The sequence below is a fragment of the Macadamia integrifolia genome, chromosome 2 (assembly GCF_013358625.1).
Source record: "Macadamia integrifolia cultivar HAES 741 chromosome 2, SCU_Mint_v3, whole genome shotgun sequence".
NCBI lineage: Eukaryota > Viridiplantae > Streptophyta > Magnoliopsida > Proteales > Proteaceae > Macadamia > Macadamia integrifolia.
Window position 1 is genome coordinate 10,887,230 of NC_056558.1, and position 22,399 is coordinate 10,909,628.

At 38.3% G+C, this 22,399-nt stretch overlaps 1 protein-coding gene across 1 annotated transcript in view; it reads left to right on the top strand.

Moving 5' to 3' along the window:
• LOC122069655 (proline-rich receptor-like protein kinase PERK15) overlaps positions 1-16,183 on the top strand; it is a 16,764-nt gene extending 581 nt beyond the window's left edge. The window contains exons 2-8 of the mRNA XM_042633712.1: positions 484-915; positions 1,134-1,505; positions 7,790-8,002; positions 12,670-13,041; positions 13,293-13,536; positions 13,620-13,767; positions 15,358-16,183. Coding sequence (XP_042489646.1) covers positions 484-915; positions 1,134-1,505; positions 7,790-8,002; positions 12,670-13,041; positions 13,293-13,536; positions 13,620-13,767; positions 15,358-15,735 — 2,159 coding nt within the window. The 3' untranslated portion in view covers positions 15,736-16,183. The remainder of the gene's footprint in view (positions 1-483; positions 916-1,133; positions 1,506-7,789; positions 8,003-12,669; positions 13,042-13,292; positions 13,537-13,619; positions 13,768-15,357) is intronic.
• Positions 16,184-22,399: the final 6,216 nt, after the last annotated feature.

Below are 22,399 nucleotides of genomic sequence, written 5' to 3' on the forward strand. Positions count from 1 at the left end.
GGGGTGGGGGTGGGGGTGGGGGGTTGGGTGGTGATACTAGAATGCTTATTCAGTGACTTAGTAAAATGCTGAGAAACTGTTGGTTTAAACTATTAATCGTTTGATTCAAATTTAAATTTTGAATCGATTGAGCTATGGTTTCTTGTATTTAGGGTTGTTCATCTCGTTTTTATTTTGATTAGAGATTATTCGTTTTTAGGTAAATGTAGGTATATGTTATTGCTATAATTTGTTTCTGGTCATTGATGGTTGTTGTTAAGAGGACAAGTTTCATGCGTACATACTGTCAACGAACTTTTAGTAACGAGGAGCTATGCAGGCACTCCACTATTATTTTCTTAGGGTTTTTGGTTTTGAAGATGTGAGCTTTTCCTCTCATCTACCCCGCTTCAGTAATCTACATACCTGTAGTGTTTCATTTTAGTTCATTTTTTCTCCCCACCCCTGGATAAATGGGTTTTTATTGGAAGTTTGAAATTACAGGTGTATTGAAAAAGGTTCAATGGTTTTTGCTGGAATATTTGCTCCTTTTGTCTTGCACGGCATTTATTCTTGATGCTCAAACTCCTAACTTCTCACCACAAGCTCATGTTGCTGCGCCCCCAGTTCCAGTTCTTCCCTTGACTGCTAATATTCCACACTTTAAACATGCTCATCAAAAACATTTTTCACCACGTGCTGCTCCTTCGCCTGTGCCGCCACCATCTGTCCCTCCAGATTATGGCTCAATAACAACTTCTGGTCATCCCTCTTCAAGTTCACAGCTATCAAAACCGTCAATGAAAAGTGGCCAATTACCAGCTTCCCATGCAGGCCTTCTACCTCCCCGCTTGGCAGATGTTGCCCCGATGCATTCCAACACTGGTTCTGTTCGTCCTGGTTTAGCTGAACCACCATTGACTCCTAAAGTTGCTGGTAAGATATTTCATCCACTGGTTATGCATTTTATCCTTTTATTAGCTGAACTAAGTGACTAATAAATTGTGCTATCTTAAAGAATTGATCAAGGGACCCAGTTGAAAAAAATATGCAGAAAATCAGTAGGATCTGTGGTTTAATGGCTAATTTCTGTTTATCTGTTCGTCTCCCACCCCCTTCAGTTAACCTGGATATCTGACTTTCAATTTGGGCAGACTGCTGTGGACCAGACATGGTGCCTAAAAGAGGGAGTCGTGCTTGCCGTTGTGTATATCCAATCAAACTTGATCTTCTCCTTTTGAATGTTTCCCTTAGCACGAATTGGAGTCCTTTTCTGGAAGAACTGGCTTCTCAGCTTGGTTTGCGAGTTTCTCAGTTTCAGATCATCAACTTTTATGTACTTGGCTTATCAAGATTGAATATATCAATGGATATTACTCCACATACAGGGATCAGTTTCTCTGGCAGTGAAGTATATGCAATAAATACATCTCTCGCTATGCGTAAGATTCATCTTGACCCCACTCTTGTGGGTGACTTCATTCTTCTTAACTTGACCTGGTTCAAGCCACCAGTTCCTTCTCAAGGTGATGACTTTTCTAATGTAGTTATGGTATCATTGTAGAAACTCTAATTCTATATGCTTTGGCCTCTATGTTAGATATATGGTTATTGAGCATGTATTTTTTTCTTTTGTCTGTGATTCTTTAGAATGAGATTAATTCCACGAACTTCTACTGCATCTCCTAATATATGTAATTCCATTTATACTTTTTCCTTGGTTCCTTGGGAAGTGTCATACTTTGGCAGAAACATTTCAAAATTATTGAAGCATCATAAATTGTGGCATTTGCGTAACATCATTTAAACTGAAAAGCAGTGCAGTTATATTTTTTTGAATTAAAGAAATGAGAATAGACAAGGGAATCCTTTGTCTCCATTATTTTTCATCATCATGTCTGGCATCTTGAGCAGCTGCTGGGAAAGGCCATATATCTGTCTGATTTCAGGGGTGGGGTTTGCTAGTCGTTTTTAGATAGACATTGGGGGGGGGTATTTACAGTGTTCTGATAACTCCATTCTCTTTGGCTTGCCTATACCTAAATTCATGGTAAAAAAATTGTTGAATGTTTTGATTACTTTTCTAGAATAATAGCTCAAGGTAACCTGTATAAGTCTTGTAGAAACGAACACCTATACATGATGCGGCAAACACAACAAGATAGAAAGAAGAAACAATCACACAACCACAAATCAAGGATATATGTGGTTTGACAAGGTGTCTATGTTTATGGAGTGGTGAGAGTAGTTTCACTAGCAATGGAGGGAGAGAAGGTTACAAGTTATCTTCCACTCACCTCTTAGTGTTTACAAAGAACTCGTAGTGACCCTAATAACCCCCCATTGCCAACAATTCATAGGGAAAAGAAAGAGATACAATTTCTCGAATTACCCCCATCATTACCAATTTACTGGATTTTAACAGCCCTTCAGAGGCAGCCCAAAACCCAAACTGCAAAATACAAGACATCAACCCTTAGCAATTCTGTGTTGTCAGGTATTGATGACATGTCATAAGTGCCTTCCTTTGGCATCAATCTTAGGATGCCCATTGCAAACATTCGAAGGAGGGTGTGAGCACTAGCTCACTGGCTCTTGTGACAACTATATATGTGCCCAACATATCTGTTGTCTCTACTCGAAACACACTTGTTTTCTTCAGAGAAGACTATACTGGAAAAATTTTCCCAATTTAGAGCCTGTAACGCCACCTTGTTGATTGGTTGATGTATATGGGCCCTTGCACCTGATTGCCTCGTAGCTATTTGCCCGTTGGTGGAGATATTTGATGTCGGAGCAGTTCTTTGGACCAGATTGAACCCATTCAAGAACCCAAACCAAGAACCAGATCCATGTTTGGTAGTTGTTCAGTAGGATATTTAGGATTTTATTTATTTGGGAAAGATATGTAATATTTTATTTTTGGGTGGCTATTAGACAAGTAGGGAAATTTCCAATTTAAGTTTTATTGAGTTTCTATTTTTGTTAGTTTAAATTTTAGGAATTTTTTAGGAGTCTTTGTTATTTTGGTTTTATAAATACACTTGTAACACAACGATGAGAGTAGATTTGAGAATGAATTGAATTGAGTTTGTGTTTGAGAACTTGTGGGCTGGTGTGTGCAATTCTTGTTCTCCACCCCCCTTCTTGTTATGCGACTCCCTCTATCCCTTTGCAACTCTTGAGTCTTTCTTAGAATTCTTCCCATATCCTAACCAGCCCTCCACTTAATTGGTATCAGAGCCAAGGAGCGGTGGTGGACAAGATCAACAGTTGCTAAATTTTACTTCCCATTGAAGGATGATCATGCATTACTAGGATTAAAGTATTGGTATCGGTCGGCTAAATTTAAGATATGTATCAGAGGGTATCGTATTCTATCGGAGATACATTAAGATACTCTAAGATATGCTAAAGATCAAGGATTAAAGTATTAGTGTCAGCCGCTGTATCGGTTGGCTAAATTTAAGATACGTATCAGAGGGTATCACATCCTATCAGAGATACTTTACACCATGAATTGCAAGTTTGATTCCATTACTCTATCAAACTCGTTCTTTCAAGGTGGGGAGAACTGGTGTATATCTCAAGCAACGGAGGGATGAGGCCCCAAAAGTCCAAAACCACTCCAAAATAGCTATGGATGACAGACGGGTCAGGTGTCGCCTGGTTCTTGATAGGTTCAAGGGAGCATATCATGAGGACCCAAGGACAGCTTGCGTAGATGAAGAAATTGTGGAAGATTTATCAGATCTTGTGGGGCCCATTCTGCCCATGAGAGGAGGAATTTAGGGGTGACTTGCCTGAGGAAGAATCAGATGAAGAGTTCAACCAACAACATAGTTGGAAGAAATATCAGCTATTGACAAAGCAGTTTAACGATATTTGTTTCTAGAATTAAAGCAGGATTCATTTCCAGAATTAAAGGAGATTGCAGTTATTTAAGGAGATTTTTCTAAGAGCTATCGACCAGCCTGCCAAGAAGGTTTAATTTTCCAAAATTGAGCTAATCTCTGGGAGGATATTTTGTGATTAAGTGGGTCCCACGGCCAGCCAACTGAATACAAATTGAAGACTTAATTGCCAATACATGAAGGATCATACAGCTGTTCAATTCGATAGGTTTCAATTGCGATCTGTTTCTATTTGGGAATTATTTAATTATGTAAGTGCAAGGTAATTTAGAATTAGTTCCATTATTATTAGGATTTTGTTTTGAAGTGTTTATAGAATATTTGTCTTAGGATGTAACGGATTATAAATAAAGCAAAGGCTGTATTAAGCCTAGAATGATTTGAGAGAGAGAGAAAAAAAAAAAAAAAGAGTTACATTTGAAACAATGACAAGCTGTGAGATGCAGTAGGGGTGAGAGGCCCAAGGGTGAGATGTCTTGAGCAATGAGTGGGTGAGAGGCTCAATCCAAACCCAACCTATCTTCTTCTACCTTCTTATTTTTCCCTTTGTTTCTATTTTATTAGTCCAACAATCTTCAACATCAGAGTAGCATTCGAGGTGTTGTTGTTTCCGTTGGAAATTCTGATCGAGGACCCTTTTAACTATCCATGTGACTTGAGTGTTTGGAGACAATTTTATGCAAAGTACATCAATCCTACTGTAGGGATGGTTCTTAGCGGAACTGCAACTGAACTGTTCCTACATTAATTTGGATCAGAGCCGAAGGATCCATCATCTCTCTTCTTCACAAACCTCTTTTCTCATTATTGTTCTACGATTGAAACAAGGTTATGACTCAAGGCGAGGGAGGAAGGCAAAAAAGTAAGGCGGCACCTTGTTGCCTAGGCGAGCAAGGCGCCAGTCCAATTGGACCCCGCCTTATCGCCTAGGCGTCGCCTTGATAAGTATGGGTAGAAACAATGTGCCCATCTCTCCTTGCCACAACAACCATCTCCTAGAGTAATCCCTTCACATAAAAAGAAACCCTCGACTGTTGAAGGAAGAGTCAACAAACCCAACCTTGGGTCATCCCTCCCTTCGGTTCCTCAAACAAACCCCCACCACCTTCCCTTCCACTTCCCATGTGACTGATCGAACCTTCCCCTTTGTCCTAGGGTTCTGCCATCAACCAAAAAAAAAAAAAAAATGAGAGAAAACTGAAGAAAGAGGGGAGAGCTAGAGGCAGCGAAAGAAAAAAAAAAAAGGTGACATTCATACCAGGTCGAGACTCTCACTACGAGTCGGCTCCAGGTAGCAATGACCTTCTTTGAAGCCACTGGCCCTCCCTGGATTTCCTCCACCTTCCTCGCAGTTTTTCTCTGGTTCAACAGTGAAGTAGGAAATCCCCTCTTTGTCGATATATGTACCCCACCCCCTTCTTTTATCAATTCCATCATTTATTTATTTTTGTTTTCCCTATACTGCCCCTCCTTTTCACATTTAACCCCTTCTGTCCTATTTTCTAACTTGTTGCCAAGTTTGCCCCTCACCTATATGTCATACTCTCTTCTGTGTGTCTAATTGAACTTCATATAATTACAATACTTGCATCAAATTTGATTTTGAATACACACTGTGCATCAAGGCCGAACTTGAAGCTACACCATGGAGGTTGATCTTTACGATTTACTTATTTCAATTAGAGATGATCTTCATATCCTGTAGGCAAAACTTTATAATCTCCATATAGGTTGTCGAGATCTTGCCGACAATAATAACAGCTAATGATAAGGTGCCAAGCATGATACAATCTCTAGAAGGCGTATCAAAAGTGGAAAAATAGTTGGAAAACGAAAGTGACAATGAAGATAGTGAAATGATTAGCTGTCCGATTTTAGTTGTGGAACTCTGGGATCAAATTCCAATCAAAGATATGGCATTTTCTAATGACCGTCAGAGGATCGTGAAGGTTGATCATGAGATGTGTTTGATCATCGCCCAATCAAAACCGATATTGTGGATACCGATCATGTGATGTTGATTCTCCCATTTTACAAACCTTGTGGATGAGTTTTTCTCAACATCGGGGGAATTGATGTAGGAGTAGTTCTTTGAACTGGACTAAATCCGTTCGAAAACCTGGACCAAGAGCCGGATCCAAGTTTGGTAGTTGTTTAGTAGGATATTTGTGATTTATTTTATTTGGGAAATATATTTAAACTTTTATTTTTAGGCAGATATTAGACAAGTAGAGAAACTTCCAATTTAAGCTTTATTGAGTTTCTATTTTTGTTAGTTTAAGTTTTAAAAAGTTATTAGGAGTCTTTGTTATTTGGGGTTATAAATACCTATGGAACCCAATGATTGGAGTAGATTTGAGAATAATTTGAATTGAGTTTGTGTTTGAAAGCATGTGGGCTGGTGTGCTCGATTCTCTTCTCCCCCCCCCCTCCCCCTCCCCCTCCCCTCCCCCTCCCCCTTTTCTTCTTGTGTGACTTCCTCTCTCCCTGCAACTCTGTGTCTTTCTCAGATTTCTTCCCATATCCTCCACCAATATTTCTATACTTTACTGCCTTCCTCAGTAGTGTTATCCATGGGCGGCGACATATTTCTTGTCTTAGATTGATAGAGAGACTTATAGTCTCCTCATAGATAAGTGGGCTTATTGTCGTCTACAGCCACTTTCAAGATGCCTAGGTGGTGAAATTGTATCCATCCTCAAACTGCAATCATTAGCTGTAAAAGTTGTTCCAGAATCCAACATTTCTTTTCCCAATGAAAGTGATGAAGAAACGTAATCTTAAAACGATGCAGAAGATAATGGAAAAACATAACAAACAATGCACACGGATTTTACGAGGTTCGGCAAAGTTGCCGTCCTGCCTGTCGAGGCGCTGCACCAGTATTCTCTGGGTTAAACTGTGACGGAATACAAGACATCGTACACCAACAAGTGAGCCAATGTCTCATTCTATCATTGCTAGGCATTCGAGTAATGATTATGTTGTTTGAAGTCAAACTCAGCTGGGTTTGTTCAATGCCATCTTTATCATGTCAACACTTTAAATGGCTCTTTTGGATGTTTCTTTTGTAAGTTTTTTTAATGGTGTGGCTGGGGTGGAGTTTGTAGGGGAAGAAAGACTGCAATTTTTATGGGATGGGGTGCTCTATTATGTAAAGGAGGGTGCTGATATGATGTGCTTCTGGGATTACACTTATGTGTTCTGAATGTTGGTAGATTGTTAGGATGTAATCAGGTTGCCACCTTAGCAACTGTTAAATGAATCTTATTTCATTCTATTTAAAATAATAAAATTAAAAATTAAATCAAACACTTTGAAATAGGAGTTCTGTCATCAAAGGGGAGTAAACACGACCGCACCTTTAGCCTTTACATGTATCAATGAGACTAAGATGCAGAGTGATTGTTGAACAGTTCAATTAAAGCTATAAAACGTAGCTTAACTTATCATATGAGCTATGACCTTCATTTTGAAACTTGGATTTCTGATCCATTCAACTTGGTGCCAGGTGATCTGGCATTAACTCGTTGACTGTCATGTCACTTGGTTTGGTACAGTTTATTTTATGTTTTATTTATCAATAGATTGTTGGTATGTTTATTATAAATTATAATTTTACATAATTGCCTGGGCAATAATGAGATAAAATAGAAATTTTAACATAACTGCGTGGGCTTGTGCAAGGATAAATCTGCCTCGTTTGAGAAGGATAGGTCATGTTATATTTGCAATTGTTTTGTTCTGCTTTTTTTTTATTGTTGTTCCTCCTTCTCTGGAAGTAATCTTTTTCTGAAGATTCATGCATCATCAGAACTATTTAAAGTTCAATAGGTATTTCATTATTTCGTTTTTATGTAAATCTTTAGCAAGTTAAAATTTTGTTCTGATTTCAGCTCCAGCTGCAGCCATGTCACCTCTTGCTCGCCAAGCTCATTTGCCCTCACCTAAAACACCGTTTATCACTGCTAACAGGAGGAAAGGCCCGAGTTTGATTCTCATTCTCGGTATTGTTGTTGGCATCCTGATTATCGTCTCTGTATCTCTGCTAGTAATATACTCATGCACATTTTGTCAAGGAAGGAAGAGAGCACTTCCTGTAGAAACTGGTATATTTTCAAATGCATTTTGTGCATATTCCTATTTCAATGATGTTACGTTGTGCGGACACATTATTGCATTGGCTTCTTGTTTCTGTTCTTACTATTTCTATTGTTCCTCATTCAATTAGTTTTTTTTTTTCCATTCTGCAGAAACTTTGCATAGAAAATTTTATTGCAAAATGAGATTGATGATCATTTTTGTTCCTAAACAACAAACTGACAAAATGGAACCACAGAGCTACCTGTGTTGGGGGACAAAGTAAACCTTCCAGAATCTTGAACCTTCTTAGGCATGTTTGAGTCTTTGGGCTATGTTTGGTAACCAATAAAAGAAAATAGTACAAAAGACATAATAAGACAAAAAAGAATTGTTAAAATATGTACCACGATATGGGGAGTGTCCCTATCGTGGATGAGTTTTACCTTCTTGCTTTAGTTTATTTCTTTCCCTAGTTAGGATAGATCTCTACTTACTAATTAGGATAGACTTCCTATTTTATCTTGCTTGTGGGACAAGGACTTAGTTTCCTTGTTTGATTGTACTTCTTTTGGAGTTAATAAATATTGATGGAAGGGGGGGACTGAGATTCCACTTGGCTGCTCCCTTCTTGCAGTCTCTCTTCTCTTCTTCTCTCTTAATCTCTTTCTCTTCTCTTACTCTCTCAAGTTACTGGTTACAGATCTTGGTTTCGTAACATGGTATCAGAGCTGTAACCAGTAGCTGTTTTGAGAGTCGTTCTAAGATCTCATGCTATTGTGCAGCTTTGGTTCTTAGAAAAATAAGAACTAGGGTTTCAATGATTTTTTTCGTGTAAGTCATCGGTTCCTTTTGCTTAGTTTGCTGGTTCGTGTCTGGTGTGAGAGGTGTCTCACTCGATAAAAATTATATCTGCTACTGCCGAGAGGTTGAAGGACACCCATTTGTTTTTGCTCGACCCCCCCCCCCCAAAAAAAAAAAAGGGTTTGCTTGAGTCAAAGGTTTGCTTCTGCTGGTTCAATCGTCTCGACTTGATGCTTGTGTTTTCTGATTTGGAGGTCTCGCTGTTGAAGTCTGATTCTAGTGCTCGATTATCGTTTTGAAGCAATCATCGCTGCCCAAGTCGATGTTCGATTTCTACTGGTTTCGATTGGTTCTGCAAGTCTGTTTTGCATACGGTAGCTTCTGGTTGATCGGTTTCCTGGTTATCGAAACCTAGTCAATTGTTCTTGGTTCTTCTATTTGCTTGCTGAAGTTCGTGGTTACTTGGTTCTCTGCTGCTGAAGGTCTCTCACTACCATGAGACTTTCTGTAGTCGCTTGGTTTGTTGGTGCTGGTGTCGATTGAAGAAGTCTGTTGTCTCTCTCACTGGTTTCCGCCATGGTTCTCGCTACCACCATCAGCAGCTTCAGGTTTTTCGCATGCTGTTCGAAGGGTGAAGATAAACCTTGTGTTCGAACCAGCGTCACAATCTTCTCTTTGCCTCTGCTAAAGTCGTTGATTGGCTACTGATTTGCTGTTATGCATGTCGAGTTGTTGATCCCAAATCGAACTATTGGTGGCAGATTTTCCACCATGCTTTTGGCTGAAGGTAAGGGACGACTGACCTGTCCCACGATTTGTGCTTCTTTAATTAAAACCTATTTCCCATATTTCCCCTACTGCCTCTCTTTTATCTATAATCTTTTTTGTCCCACCTTGTTTTGCTTCCTAGTTTATACGTTACTCCCATTACTCAGTTTTCTTACTTTATCTCTTTACGAACAGAATTGTTCTGAATTAAATAAAAAATTCTGACCAAATCCGAATTAAAAATAAAATTCGGTAAAAAACGCGCTTTTTACTAATTTGAATTTAAAATGCGAATAATTCGGGCCGAACCGAATTATTCGGTCCACTTAAACAATATTAAAAAAAAAAAACAAAAAAAACGTCATATATGAACCCACAGTACCCACCACCGAATAGGTTTTTTTTTTTTTTCATCTTCTTCTCCCCCAAATTTCCGCCTCCTTCTTCCCATATTTTTTTCTCCACCTAATTCTTCTGTAACAATCGTACGAATCTACTCTTTGTTTCATTTCTTTCTCATTACTTCATCAGTTCATCCTAAGATAGGGAGATATCAAGCCTTGATGGATAATTTGAGGTTCCGGGGGACCAGGACAGATTCATATGGCCGTATCAATCAATTTTCTTTTATATTGTTGCTTTAATTTTGAAACATTAGTGCGTCTTAGTGCAATATGGGTCTTGTGAACCCAAGCAAAAGGATAGTGAAGTTTTTTTGTGGTCAATTTATTTATTTGTTTTATTGTAGCTGTAATCTTGCTTTCACTGTTTTGGGGCCTAATCTATTTCATGAGTGGAAATTGGATTACAATAACCATTGCTTCCATCGCTCAATGACAATTTTTTCATAGTTTTTTACTTTATTGTATAAAGTAATTTGCTCTTTCTAAGTATACAAATCAAGTTAATAACTTGATAAATAAAAAATATACAATAAACTATAAAAATAATATCCGAATTTTTTGCCCGACTTTTATTTTTTTAATCGAATAATTCTCGAATCCGAATACGACTCCGATTTTTATTTTGTCCGCTTTTTTGACCGAATCCTTAAATTAACCAATCGAATTATTTCAAATAATTCTCCGCCTGAATAATTCCCGAATCCGAATTTGCTAACTATGATCGTGGATGAGTTTTACCTTCCTGCTTTAGTTTATTTCGTTCCCTAATTAGGATAAATCTCTACTTACTAATTAGGATAGACTTCCTATTTGATCTTGCTTGTGGCACAAGGACTTAGTTTCCTAGTTTGATTGTACTTCTTTTGGAGTTAATAAATATTGATTGAAGGGGGGGGGGGGACTGAGATTACACTCGGCTACTCCCCTCTTGCAATCTCTCTTCTCTTCTTCTCACTTAATCTCTTTCTCTCTTTTCTTACTCTCTCAAGTTACTGGTTATAGATCTTGGTTTCATAACAAGAATGATTGCACAATGATTTTTTATGTGTCTATCTCTCTCCTCAAATTCAAAAATTTTTGAATTTTTTCTTTTCTTTTCTTGGCTTCCAAACATAACCTTGTAAAGCAATTTAGACAAGAAATTTCTATGTGAAATTACTGCCACAAACACTCAGAATATGATCTTAGCTTTCTCATCATTGAAATGACAGTGAACAGCCAATTACAACTAGACTACAGAACTTAAGGTAGTTATGCCTTCAGACTAGCACTGACCATGATTGCTTGATCTTGGAAATCCAAATATTCATGATGAATAATTAGATGCAATAAATCATAAAAAATTAGCTATTATTGCCTTCTAATAGGTTAACTTACTCATGTGGAAAGTGGATTTCCTAGCCTCTATTTGCACTATGCCACTGTAAAACCCTTAAAAAAACTGCATAAAGAATTTTCATTGAACAATCAACAGTGAGCATCCATTAAACTGGTGATATCAGTGTAAAACATATATAGATCCATATGTGCTTGTGCTTTATATAAAAGTTTACTCAGAATAGAGTTGTTAGCAGTCACTGTATGGTGAAAAGGAGGAGCATCTTTCTTTCTTTCTTTTTTTCTGTTTTCTGTTTTTTGTTTTATTTTGTTTGTTTGTTTCGTTTGTCTGTCTGTCTTTTTTTTTTTTTTTTGGGGGGGGGGGTGTTAATTTTATATTTAATTATGAATTTACTTAATTTTAGTTATTTGAGACTTACCGTATATTAAATCCATTTTCATGTTGTGTAAGTCCAGTTTTTTACTATTTTAATAGGCTTCTATTTCTGAACCATAGCAGGAGCTTGAGTTTAGGTCGGTAGTTAAATTGGATTGGGTTTAGCTTTTAGGAGTTTTTATTATTAAGTCATAAGTCTAGGTAGAATTTTTATAGGGGTGGTTTGAGTTTGATGAGGAATTGAAGACATAGCACAGATATGGCCTAAAAATATGCATCTAATTCAAAATCTCAATTCAGTTTATGTGTGGTTTTCTTTGTGGTTAAAAGAATGGTTCTCTCTTCATATAGGTCTGCTGGTCAAATCATATACTGTTCATGGTTAATGTGTAGTAGTTCCTTTCTCTCTTTCTTCTTCAATTTTCTACAATTTTGTTTGTAGAATCCCTGGTTGGGCCCATTACCTGCAAGCAACCAAATTTCCGTGCATTTGACCAGAGGCAGCATTGACGGGACATCTCCTTCTCTCTTCTTTGTCTGTGCTCTTTAATATATATATATATATATTTACATATTGTCTGGAAAGTATCTCTCCTTCCATATCTTCTCTGTCCAAATAAGTAAAAAATGTAACTAATGACTTTCTTGCAGTTGTCCTGCTTGCTGGTGGTTCAGCGAGTGTTTTAAAGCGTGTTTCACAGATACAGTCAGTTTTAAGTGACATCTCCACATTGTGAATTCTAACAGAAGGCCATTTATGTTCTACAGTCTGATTAGCTTTCAATTCTTTTTGTGTCTATTGTGAAATCAAAACTTGATGGGTCCAGTTTCTGAGCCAAAGCAGTCTGGCCATCGAGTTTTTGAAACAATGAAGAAGCAAACACACTAACATGCATAGGAATGCATGAAACAAATTCCCATTTGAGTTTATTTCTGAATGTTATCTTAATATTTTTGTAAGTTATGTTCTATATCAAATCATAAATGGTTAGATATTACTTGGCAGCAAAATCAAGGACCATAGATCCAGTTCCAACTGGAGGATCTCTTCCGCACCCCACCAGTACCCGGTTTATTGCATATGAAGAACTTAAAGAAGCAACAAATAACTTTGAACCAGCAAGCGTGCTTGGAGAGGGTGGTTTCGGCAGGGTTTTCAAAGGAGTCTTAAGTGATGGTACAGCTGTTGCAATCAAGAAACTTACTAATGGAGGACAACAGGGCGATAAAGAGTTCTTAGTTGAGGTGGAGATGCTTAGCAGACTACATCACCGTAATCTGGTGAAGCTTGTGGGATACTATAGCAGTCGTGACCTTTCACAGAATCTCCTCTGTTATGAGCTCATCCCAAATGGGAGCTTAGAGGCCTGGCTCCACGGTATTTCATTTTCTTAGAGTGATGGCTTTTTTATGCTCTCTCTCTCTCTCTCTCTCACACACACACACACACAAAATCTTAATGTCTCTTGATTTTTCCTATAATAGAACCTGCTATTTTAACCTTCCTTTCTTCAAATCCCAACTGAAGAAAAAAAAAAGGGGGGGGGGGGGAGCTTGCTGGTGAAGGTTGCATGAGAACAAATTTGATTTTTTTCTTTTAGTTTGATATAGATCATATTTTCTTATCAGGTCCCTTAGGAGTGAATTGTCCTCTGGACTGGGATACCAGAATGAAGATTGCCCTTGATGCTGCAAGAGGGCTTGCCTACCTACATGAAGACTCACAACCCTGTGTCATCCACAGGGATTTCAAGGCATCTAATATTCTTCTTGAAAACAACTTTCATGCTAAAGTTGCAGATTTTGGGCTGGCCAAACAGGCACCTGAAGGCTGTGCAAACTATCTGTCTACACGTGTAATGGGCACATTTGGGTGAGTTGCTCTCATTACCTCTTGAAAGTTGAAACTATACATCCCTGGATTGTACACCCTAAGTGTTAGTTAAATGGTTTCAGGTATGTAGCACCTGAGTATGCCATGACCGGACATCTCCTGGTAAAGAGTGATGTATACAGCTACGGAGTTGTTCTTCTTGAGTTGCTGACTGGAAGGAAGCCTGTGGATATGTCACAACCATCTGGCCAGGAGAACCTTGTGACATGGGTTAGTACTTCTTTCCATTAAATTTGAATTTGTGACATCTGAAATTCCAACTTGTCTGGAAACCACCCCCCCCCCCCCAAAAAAAAAAAAAGACAAAAATCTCAGACAGCAGGCCCTTGTGTTCAGGTCCTTTTCATAATGTGAGCACAGAATGGCCATGTATATGCCACATTCATGCTGCACATCTTGAGCTGGAGCTGGTAATAAGTAGTTAATGCATACAACTGATTTCATTTCGAATTGATAGAAATACTGCATGGTCAACATGCTATCCTGTTAAATGGTTTAAACAGTTCCTCTAAAGTGGATATTAGGGCCTGCTTGATTGACCTTTTTAGCGGATCTAAACATTAAATAGGGCAGGGCAGAGAAGAAATAAAGCAAAGGATCGATTCAAGAGAAAAACCTCTCCACCGATTGAATATATATGAGTTTATATACTGTAAAGACAACAATGTCCTCAATTAAGTACTGATCCAGTACTCACAAGTGGATAGGTCATTTACTATCTCATTGGTAGGCTTGGTACTCTAATGGAACATGATGTTCATGAAGGTTATCAAAAAAGAAAGCCTGGACTCGACCCTCCAGTGCTCTGCTGCAACCAATGATATGCATAACCACCCTCTACAACATAGTGCCAGGATCTAATGGGGATAATATACCCATCTACTCTGCACTACCTACTTACCACCATCATCAGGTCCATTAGGAAATAACCACTGAGCCATCTTATCTCCCCTCCCAAAGCCCTTCCTTGAAATTAAGTTCGATCAAAGGAGATATGGTCCATAGAGTAACCCATCAAAGAAGAGGGGATGAAACTGGAGATAGACTGGCACTCCCTCATTAAAGAGTAAAAAGAAATCCTTAGTATCTTAGCTGTAATGGCCCAATGGATCACTTTCAGAGTTTTCTGTAACTGGTATCCTGGATTGATCGCGCAATAACATCTTGTTTTTCTCTTCCTTAACTTCCAATAAATTCACTGTTTATCTGATGGTGGAAAGAATTGCCCAGTTCTGATGGGGTTAATTCAAGAGGTGCCACAAGAGTGAATATTTAACTGTTCCCTGTCCACCTTTCTCATGAAGTATCTGATCATTTATTAGATAAGAATTTTTCTTTAAAAAATGACGTGTCAAGCTGGGACTGCATTGCATTTCAGGCTGGTGTGATGTTGCCATGCATGTCCTGTGGTTGCCGCCTGTTGGCACCTCTAAGGTGCACTTAGAAGCATGCTTCCTGGAAATACGAATTTAAAATTTGGGTGATTGGAAAGAGTGGTGAATGGTTTCTGGGTAAAAGAACCATAACATTTAATTGAAGACATTAAGCAGTTGGTAAAGCCCCCATGGGGATTGCTGGAAATTTTATCTTCTGAAGGAGAATTATGAGTCTGGCATACTCAGAACCAATGTAAAAACAGGTTCAAGGTTGAAACCAGTTTTTTCCAGCCACTGATTGCTTAGATGATCCAAAACTGCATTCCTGTAGAATTTTTAAATCTAATTTATTAGTTTCTGGGAGTATACTGCACGACTAATCATTCTGGATATGATTTAAAGGACTAAATTCTGTTGGTTTCAGGCCAGGCCAATCCTTAGAGATAAGGATCGATTAGAAGAGCTTGCTGATCCAAGGCTTCTGGGTAAGTACCCGAAGGAGGACTTCGTACGTGTTTGCACAATCGCGGCAGCTTGTGTTGCACCAGAGGCAAGCCAACGTCCCACCATGGGCGAAGTGGTTCAGTCCCTTAAAATGGTGCAACGCATCATGGAGTATCAGGATTCCATGTTAACCACCACCAACACACGTGCGAACCTCAGGCAGTCGTCTACTACCTATGAGTCAGATGGGACTTCATCAATGTTCTCCTCTGGTCCATTCTCCAGTTTTAGTGCATTTGACAATGATAACATCTCTCGGACGGCAGTATTATCAGAAGACCTGCATGAAGGACGGTGAGACTCTTTCGATAACTCTTCCTGCTGAGAGAATCTATCAAAGATTGGGGGGACAGTCCAATCTAGGACTCCAAAGAATCAGGGAAGTAGAAGATAGCAGTCCACATGAGAAGGGGGACTTCAAAAATGAAAGAAACTTTGGGATGATTGGTTCTTACCTTACCTTTTTCTCCCCAACCCCCCCCCCCCTCCCTATCTTCTTCCTTATTGGTGCTGGGGTTGCTGGTCATTCTGGTGGAGAAGCCTTTTAGTTTTTCAGTCAATGGCGGGTTCTCTTCTAATGACATTGTATATATTCTGGGCAACTTTTCATTCTTTGGATTTGCCTGCAAGGGGTTTCTTTCTTTCATTATATCTTTTTTCTTTCATTGGTATACTATTTACTGCTCTGATGGATTCTGTTTTCTTACATTGTGATGATCTAAAGGGAAGCCTTGTGTTTGGAATCATCAAGTTACTTTAGAATTTAGATTGCCTAGGTTGAGTTTTCAATTTTGGAATTATGCTCATGAAGGCCCATTTACAGGCAAAGCTCACAATGGCCTCTATGAGATCCTAAGAAAGTCATCGCTTGCTCAATTATCTCTTAACCTAGCTTTGTTACCACGGAGAGGCAATCAAGGAAGCTGCATAAGTAAATATATACCCTATAGAAAAATGAGCTAACCCAACCAATCTTGCTTGCACAATGGAAAGAGCCACTGGTTTATCTCTCCATCAAATCAAATTAGCCACAGAGTTAGTTTGTGCTAATTCCCCTGATATAGTCATTACTTCTTCTCCTGGTTATACCATGATACAATTTTTTTCACAGTTCAGGTCTGTCGACGAAGAAGAGTGATGATTGGGAAAGGGGAGGTATACATTTTTTCAAATGACATTTTTACCCCTATTGTAATTGCCAATTGACAAATAATTAGGGGACAAAAAAGTCATCCTATAATTTTTAGAGAGGAAAAAAATACATGCAAATTGATATAAAGATTTGGGATTTTCCCTTTTCTTCTACCCATATTATTTTTCTTTTGGTAAGTTCTACCCCTTATTGGAGTTTACGTATGGAACAGGTAATAAATATGAAAGATTTTCAGCAATATATGGGAAAGTGAAGTAGATTAAGTTGTCGGTTATAATATTATTTTCCCAAGTTTTGTTTTTTGGTTTCAATCTCACTGTACTTTAACCAAAGAGGGTTTAAGTGAGACACGAAAAGCTCCCACTAGGGGTGTAAGTTTAGCCCTGACGATTTGAACCCGCCCTAAGCCTGAACCTTGTCTAACTCGACTATGAGGGCTAACCCTACCCAACCTGACCCTAACCTGCCCTGAGTCCAACCCTGATTATTATTGTGCTTTGTAGAATGCAGGTGTATCTCCTAGCCAAGGGAGAGCCATATTCCCTGGTAGGAGTTTCTTGTGTAATAAGAATATGATAGAGGACAGTATAGGCAAAAGAGAAAGCACAAAGCCAAAGGAAAAACCTATCATTATAGCCGTGAAATAAGGAATGAGGAGAGGCGGGGGTTTGCAATACTTGAGTTTCTTGGTCCTTATATATTGAAAATTAAGCATTCTTGTAGATCAAGATGAAATTCTAACAACAATGAATGATTGGATTATATCTTATTTGATGGAGAGGATTAAAAAAAGGGTCACATGGAAAAATAGGGGCACACAGAATTTCCATGAAAGAATGATAAAATATCATGTTCAATATAGTTTAATGGAGTAATTCATTTTAGAATTTTAATTAAAAACCCTTTGCTTCAAATCTGTTAATTTTCTTAATTTTTAAATGTTGTACTTGTCAGAATGTGATTCCACTAAGAAGACTAGTTAGGGTCAACCTAGCCCAACCCTGAGTCCAGTAGGTTTGGGCCTGAGCATGAACCCGGAAGGGTTGGGTTAGGATTGGGTTGAGTTTTGGAACCTAGGGTTGGGTTAGGGTTGTAAGAAACCCGACCCAACCCGGCCCTATTTCACCCCTAGCTTCCACATTATCTAATCCTCTAGATCACTAATATTTTAATAATAAATCCCTTTTTTTCCTTTTTTCTTTTTGGGTAATAATAGAACTATATTTTAATAGTTTTTTCCTTTATTGAATATGCCTATCATATAGAGCCAAATGGCTCATTTAAAGATATGCTCAATAAATGGTTGCCATGATCTTATACGCTATCTTAAGACTATTAATACCCTATCCTTTACTGTCCTCAATATCTTACAAGATATTAAGGAGCTTGCTTCTTATTTTCTTAGCTACTCTTTCAGCTATATTCCAAGGTCAATCAACATTGTTGTTGATACCTTGGTCAGGAAAGCCATGTCATTAGAGTGTGTGACATCTTGGCCAATCTCTACTCCATGGATTGTCCAGTTATGTAATTCTGACTCTATGAGTTTTTTCATGCTCTGATCAATAGATTTTGTCTTATTAAAAAAAAAAAATGGTTGCTTTGTGAGTATATTTTGTATCTGATGACTTGTACAAATCAACAACATATTCGACTGATTGAAAGTATGGTTTGCAATTTGGATACAAAATGAAATCTCTTTTCACCGTTGACTTTTGTGTTTCAGTCAAGTGCCTTAATCCACAATTTCCCCTTACATATTTAGGAAAAAGTTTTTCAAATCAATGGAGGAGGTTCATCCACCATCCTAGGCTTCACAAACCCCTGAGGGTTTTATCTCATAATGCCCCTAGATCCCCTCTTGTGTGCATCTCAATTCTTGTGATGAATAGTTCTCCCATTCACTGTGTGCACAACAAATCTTGGTCTTTTTATTTATAGTTCAAAAATAGGTTTTTAAGCCTCTTATGATAAGCTCATAAGACCATAAGTCATCAAGCCCAAATTATGCAACTAGCATACCAAAGAGCAACAATCATAATACTTCACAACCCTACGTAAGGAAGTGGAAGTTTATGTTGATGATATGATTGTCGAAGTCAAAGATTAGGTAGGGGCATGTGGAAGCTTTTTTTAAAAGGGCAAACAATATCAATAAAGACTAAACCCCCTATAGTTTTTAGGACAACAACAGGGAAACTTCTAGGCTTCATGGTTACTGAGGGGCATAGAGGTAGATGTAAAAATGCAACCCTTAAACGATACAAAAGATAATGAAAAAAAATGAACAAGCACTGCACACAGATTTACGAGGTTCGGCAAGATTGCCTACGTCCCCGGTGAGATGAGATCCTGTTTTACTATCAATGGAGAATAGAGTTACAATGCTCGTCCCTCACACCTCTCAGTATTGCTTGCATTACAGAAAAAGAAGCTATCGCTACGAATATATAGCGAAAAACCTTAGTGGGACCGTCGTCTTGCCTGTCAAGGCGCTGCACTAGTATTCCTTGGGTTAAACTGTGATGGAATATAAGACATCATATACCAACAATATCCACCTTGGATTGAATTCTGTCAAGCCTCATGTAAAGAAAACCTGTAGACGTCTTCATCCACGTACCTCATTAGAGGTACAAACCTACACCTATTTGGTGCGTTCATCATCTTCAACAATGAATAATATTAATCAAGTCCAAACAGGACTCAAACTTCTCTGTAGTGACTGGTTTGGTAAACATATCTGTAGGATTGAGATCCGTATGAATTTTTCTCAAGTGAATACTGCCTTCTGACACAAGCTCCCTAATCTTGTGAAATCTCACATCAATATGCTTTGTTCTTGCATGAAACACCTGATTCTTTGTAAGATGTATGTCACTCTGACTGTTATAATGTAACGTTGTACCTCCTAACTCCAGCCCCAACTCCTAAACCAATCCAGCCAACCAAACTCCTTTTTTGGCAGCCTCAACTGTCGCCATGTACTTTGCCTCTGTAGTGGACAATACAACTGTAGATTGAAGCATCGGCCTCCATGATATGGGTCCACCAACCAATTTAAATACAAACCATGTAGTAGACCGCCTCTTGTCCAAATCATCGGCATAGTTGAAATCAACATAACCCGTCAATTCTGTGAAAATTCCCTTACCACTGAACATAACAGCTATATCTTTAGTCTTGCTCAAATATCTGAAGATCCATTTAATTGCATTCTAATGCTCCTTCCCTAGATTACTCATGTATCTGTTAACAACACTGACTGCATGACACAAATCCGACCTGTTACAAACCATAGCATAGATGAGACTCCCAACTGTGCTAGCATAGGGGACCTAAGATATATGCTCCACCTCCTCATGTGTTGTAGGGCATTCCCTTTCAGATAACTTGAAGTGGCTGGCTAACGAAGTGCTAACCGGCTTAGCCTTTTCTATATTGAAATGCTCTAGCACCTTTTTAATATATCTCTTCTGAGATACCCAAAGTTTACCTGCATTTCTATCTCTAAGGATTTTTATACCAATGATCTTCTTAGCAGCACCAAGATCTTTCATCTCAAATTCAGCACTCAACAAAGACTTCAAAGAGACTACATCATGTTTGTTCTTTGCAACAATGAGTATGTCATCAACATAAAGCACTAACAAAATCATGGAATTATCATTTGACACTTTATAATAAACACAACTATTATACTCATTTCTTATGTAGCCAATCTTCATCATGTGAGAATCAAAGCGCTTGCATCACTGCCTAGAAGATTGCTTAAGACCATAAAATGACTTTTTAAACAGACAAACCTGATCTTCCTTTCCCTGCATCTTGAAACCTTTAAGCTGCTCCATATAAATCTGCTCCTTTAAGTCACCATGAAGAAATACAGTCTTCACATCAAGCTGTTCAAGCTTTAAATCAGACATGGCCACTAAAGCAAGTAGTACTCTGATCGAAGTGTGTTTCACCACTAGAGAGAATATTTCATTACAATCTATCCCCTCCTTCTGTGTATAGCCCTTGGCTATAAGTCTGGTCTTATACCTTTCACGCTCCTTCTCAGATGCTGTCTCTTTCTTACTAAAGACCCATTTACACCCAATGATTTTTTTTCTCTTGGGGTTTTTCACAATCTCCTAAGTCTTGTTCTTCTGGAGAGACTCTATTTCCTCCATCATAGCTGCCATCAATTTATCATGTTGTGCATCACTCAAAGCATCATGGTAGGAAGATAGATCACCTGTACTTACAGTGAGGGCAAAGGCAACTATGTCCTTAAACCCGTATCTGATAGGTGCTTTGTGAGTACGCTTCCTTTTACCCTTTATCACAGTATAAGGAACTTCTACTGCTTCCTGTTGTCCTGATAAGTCACTTGATGACTCATTCTCTCTTGTTGTTTCTGACCCACCTATCTCCACCTGCATAGTAGAACTTTCTTTATTTTCATTAACTGCTTGTGAATTACAATTTGACTTCACCATATGAGACTTATCAAACATAACGTCCCTCCTAACTACAACTTTCTGTGAACTTGGATACCACAACTTGAATCCCTTTATGTATTTCTTAAAACCAAGAAAGATACACTGTTTAGACTTTGAGTCTAACTTGGAACGCTGCTCACTCTCAACATCTGTATAGGCTAGACAACCAAATATTTTTATAATAGAATAATCTACTGATTTTCCTATTTATACCTCTTCGAGAATTTTACAATCAATTGCCTTTGATGGAGACCTGTTGATGAGGAAACATGTCATATTCACTGCTTCTGTCCAAAATCTCTTGCTCAACCCTACATTCAGTCTCATACTCCGAGCTCTTTCTAGAAGTGTTCTATTCATCCTTTCAGCTACACCATTTTACTGTGGTTCTTTGTAACCGTGAAGTGACGTGTAATCCCTTCAGCTTTGCATAATTTTAGAAACGACTTGTATGTGTACTCTCCTCCATTATCCGTTCTTAAGTACTTAATTTTATTTCCTGTCTTCCTTTCTACCTTAGCCTTCCATTTCTTAAATTTAGTGAACACCTCAGTTTTATGCTTCATGAAGTAGATCCAAACTTTCCTTAAGTAATCATCAACAAAGGTCACAAAGCATTCTACCCCACCTTTAGATTTTATTGTTGAAGGACCCCATACATCGTTGTGTACATATTCAAGCACCCCTTTACTGTTATGTTTTGCAATTTTAAAACTAACTTTGCATTGTTTCCTGAACACACAATACTTGCAGAAGTTCAATTTACAAGTTTTCACTTCCTTTAACAGCTTTCTTTTATGAAGCTCCTTCAGTCCTCTTTCTCCCATATTCCCTAACGGCATATACCATAGATAGGTATCATCTATATCAGATCCTGCATCTATAGTCACAGATGCTCTACCTATAACTGTGCTCCCTATGAGTCTATATAAGTTTCTAGTTAGCTGTCCTTTCATGACAACCTTGACACCCTTAATAACTTTGAGAACTCTACCTTCTGCTATGTACTTGTAGTCATTTGAGTCAAGTGCCCCCAAAGATATTAAGTTTTTCCTTAATTCTAGTACATATCTCACATCTTCTAAAGTTCTTACTATCCCATCACACATCTTGATTTTGATAGTTCCTATCCCAATGATCTTGTATACAACATCATTCCCTATTAGGGCAGACCCACCATTATATGATTGATATGTATCAAACCAATCCTTATGTTAACACATGTGATATGAACATCCAGAATCTAAAATCCAAGAATCAAAAGGTTGATTCTTACCTGATGATATAGAGAGTATATCTCCATCATCTCCATCTGAACTGTC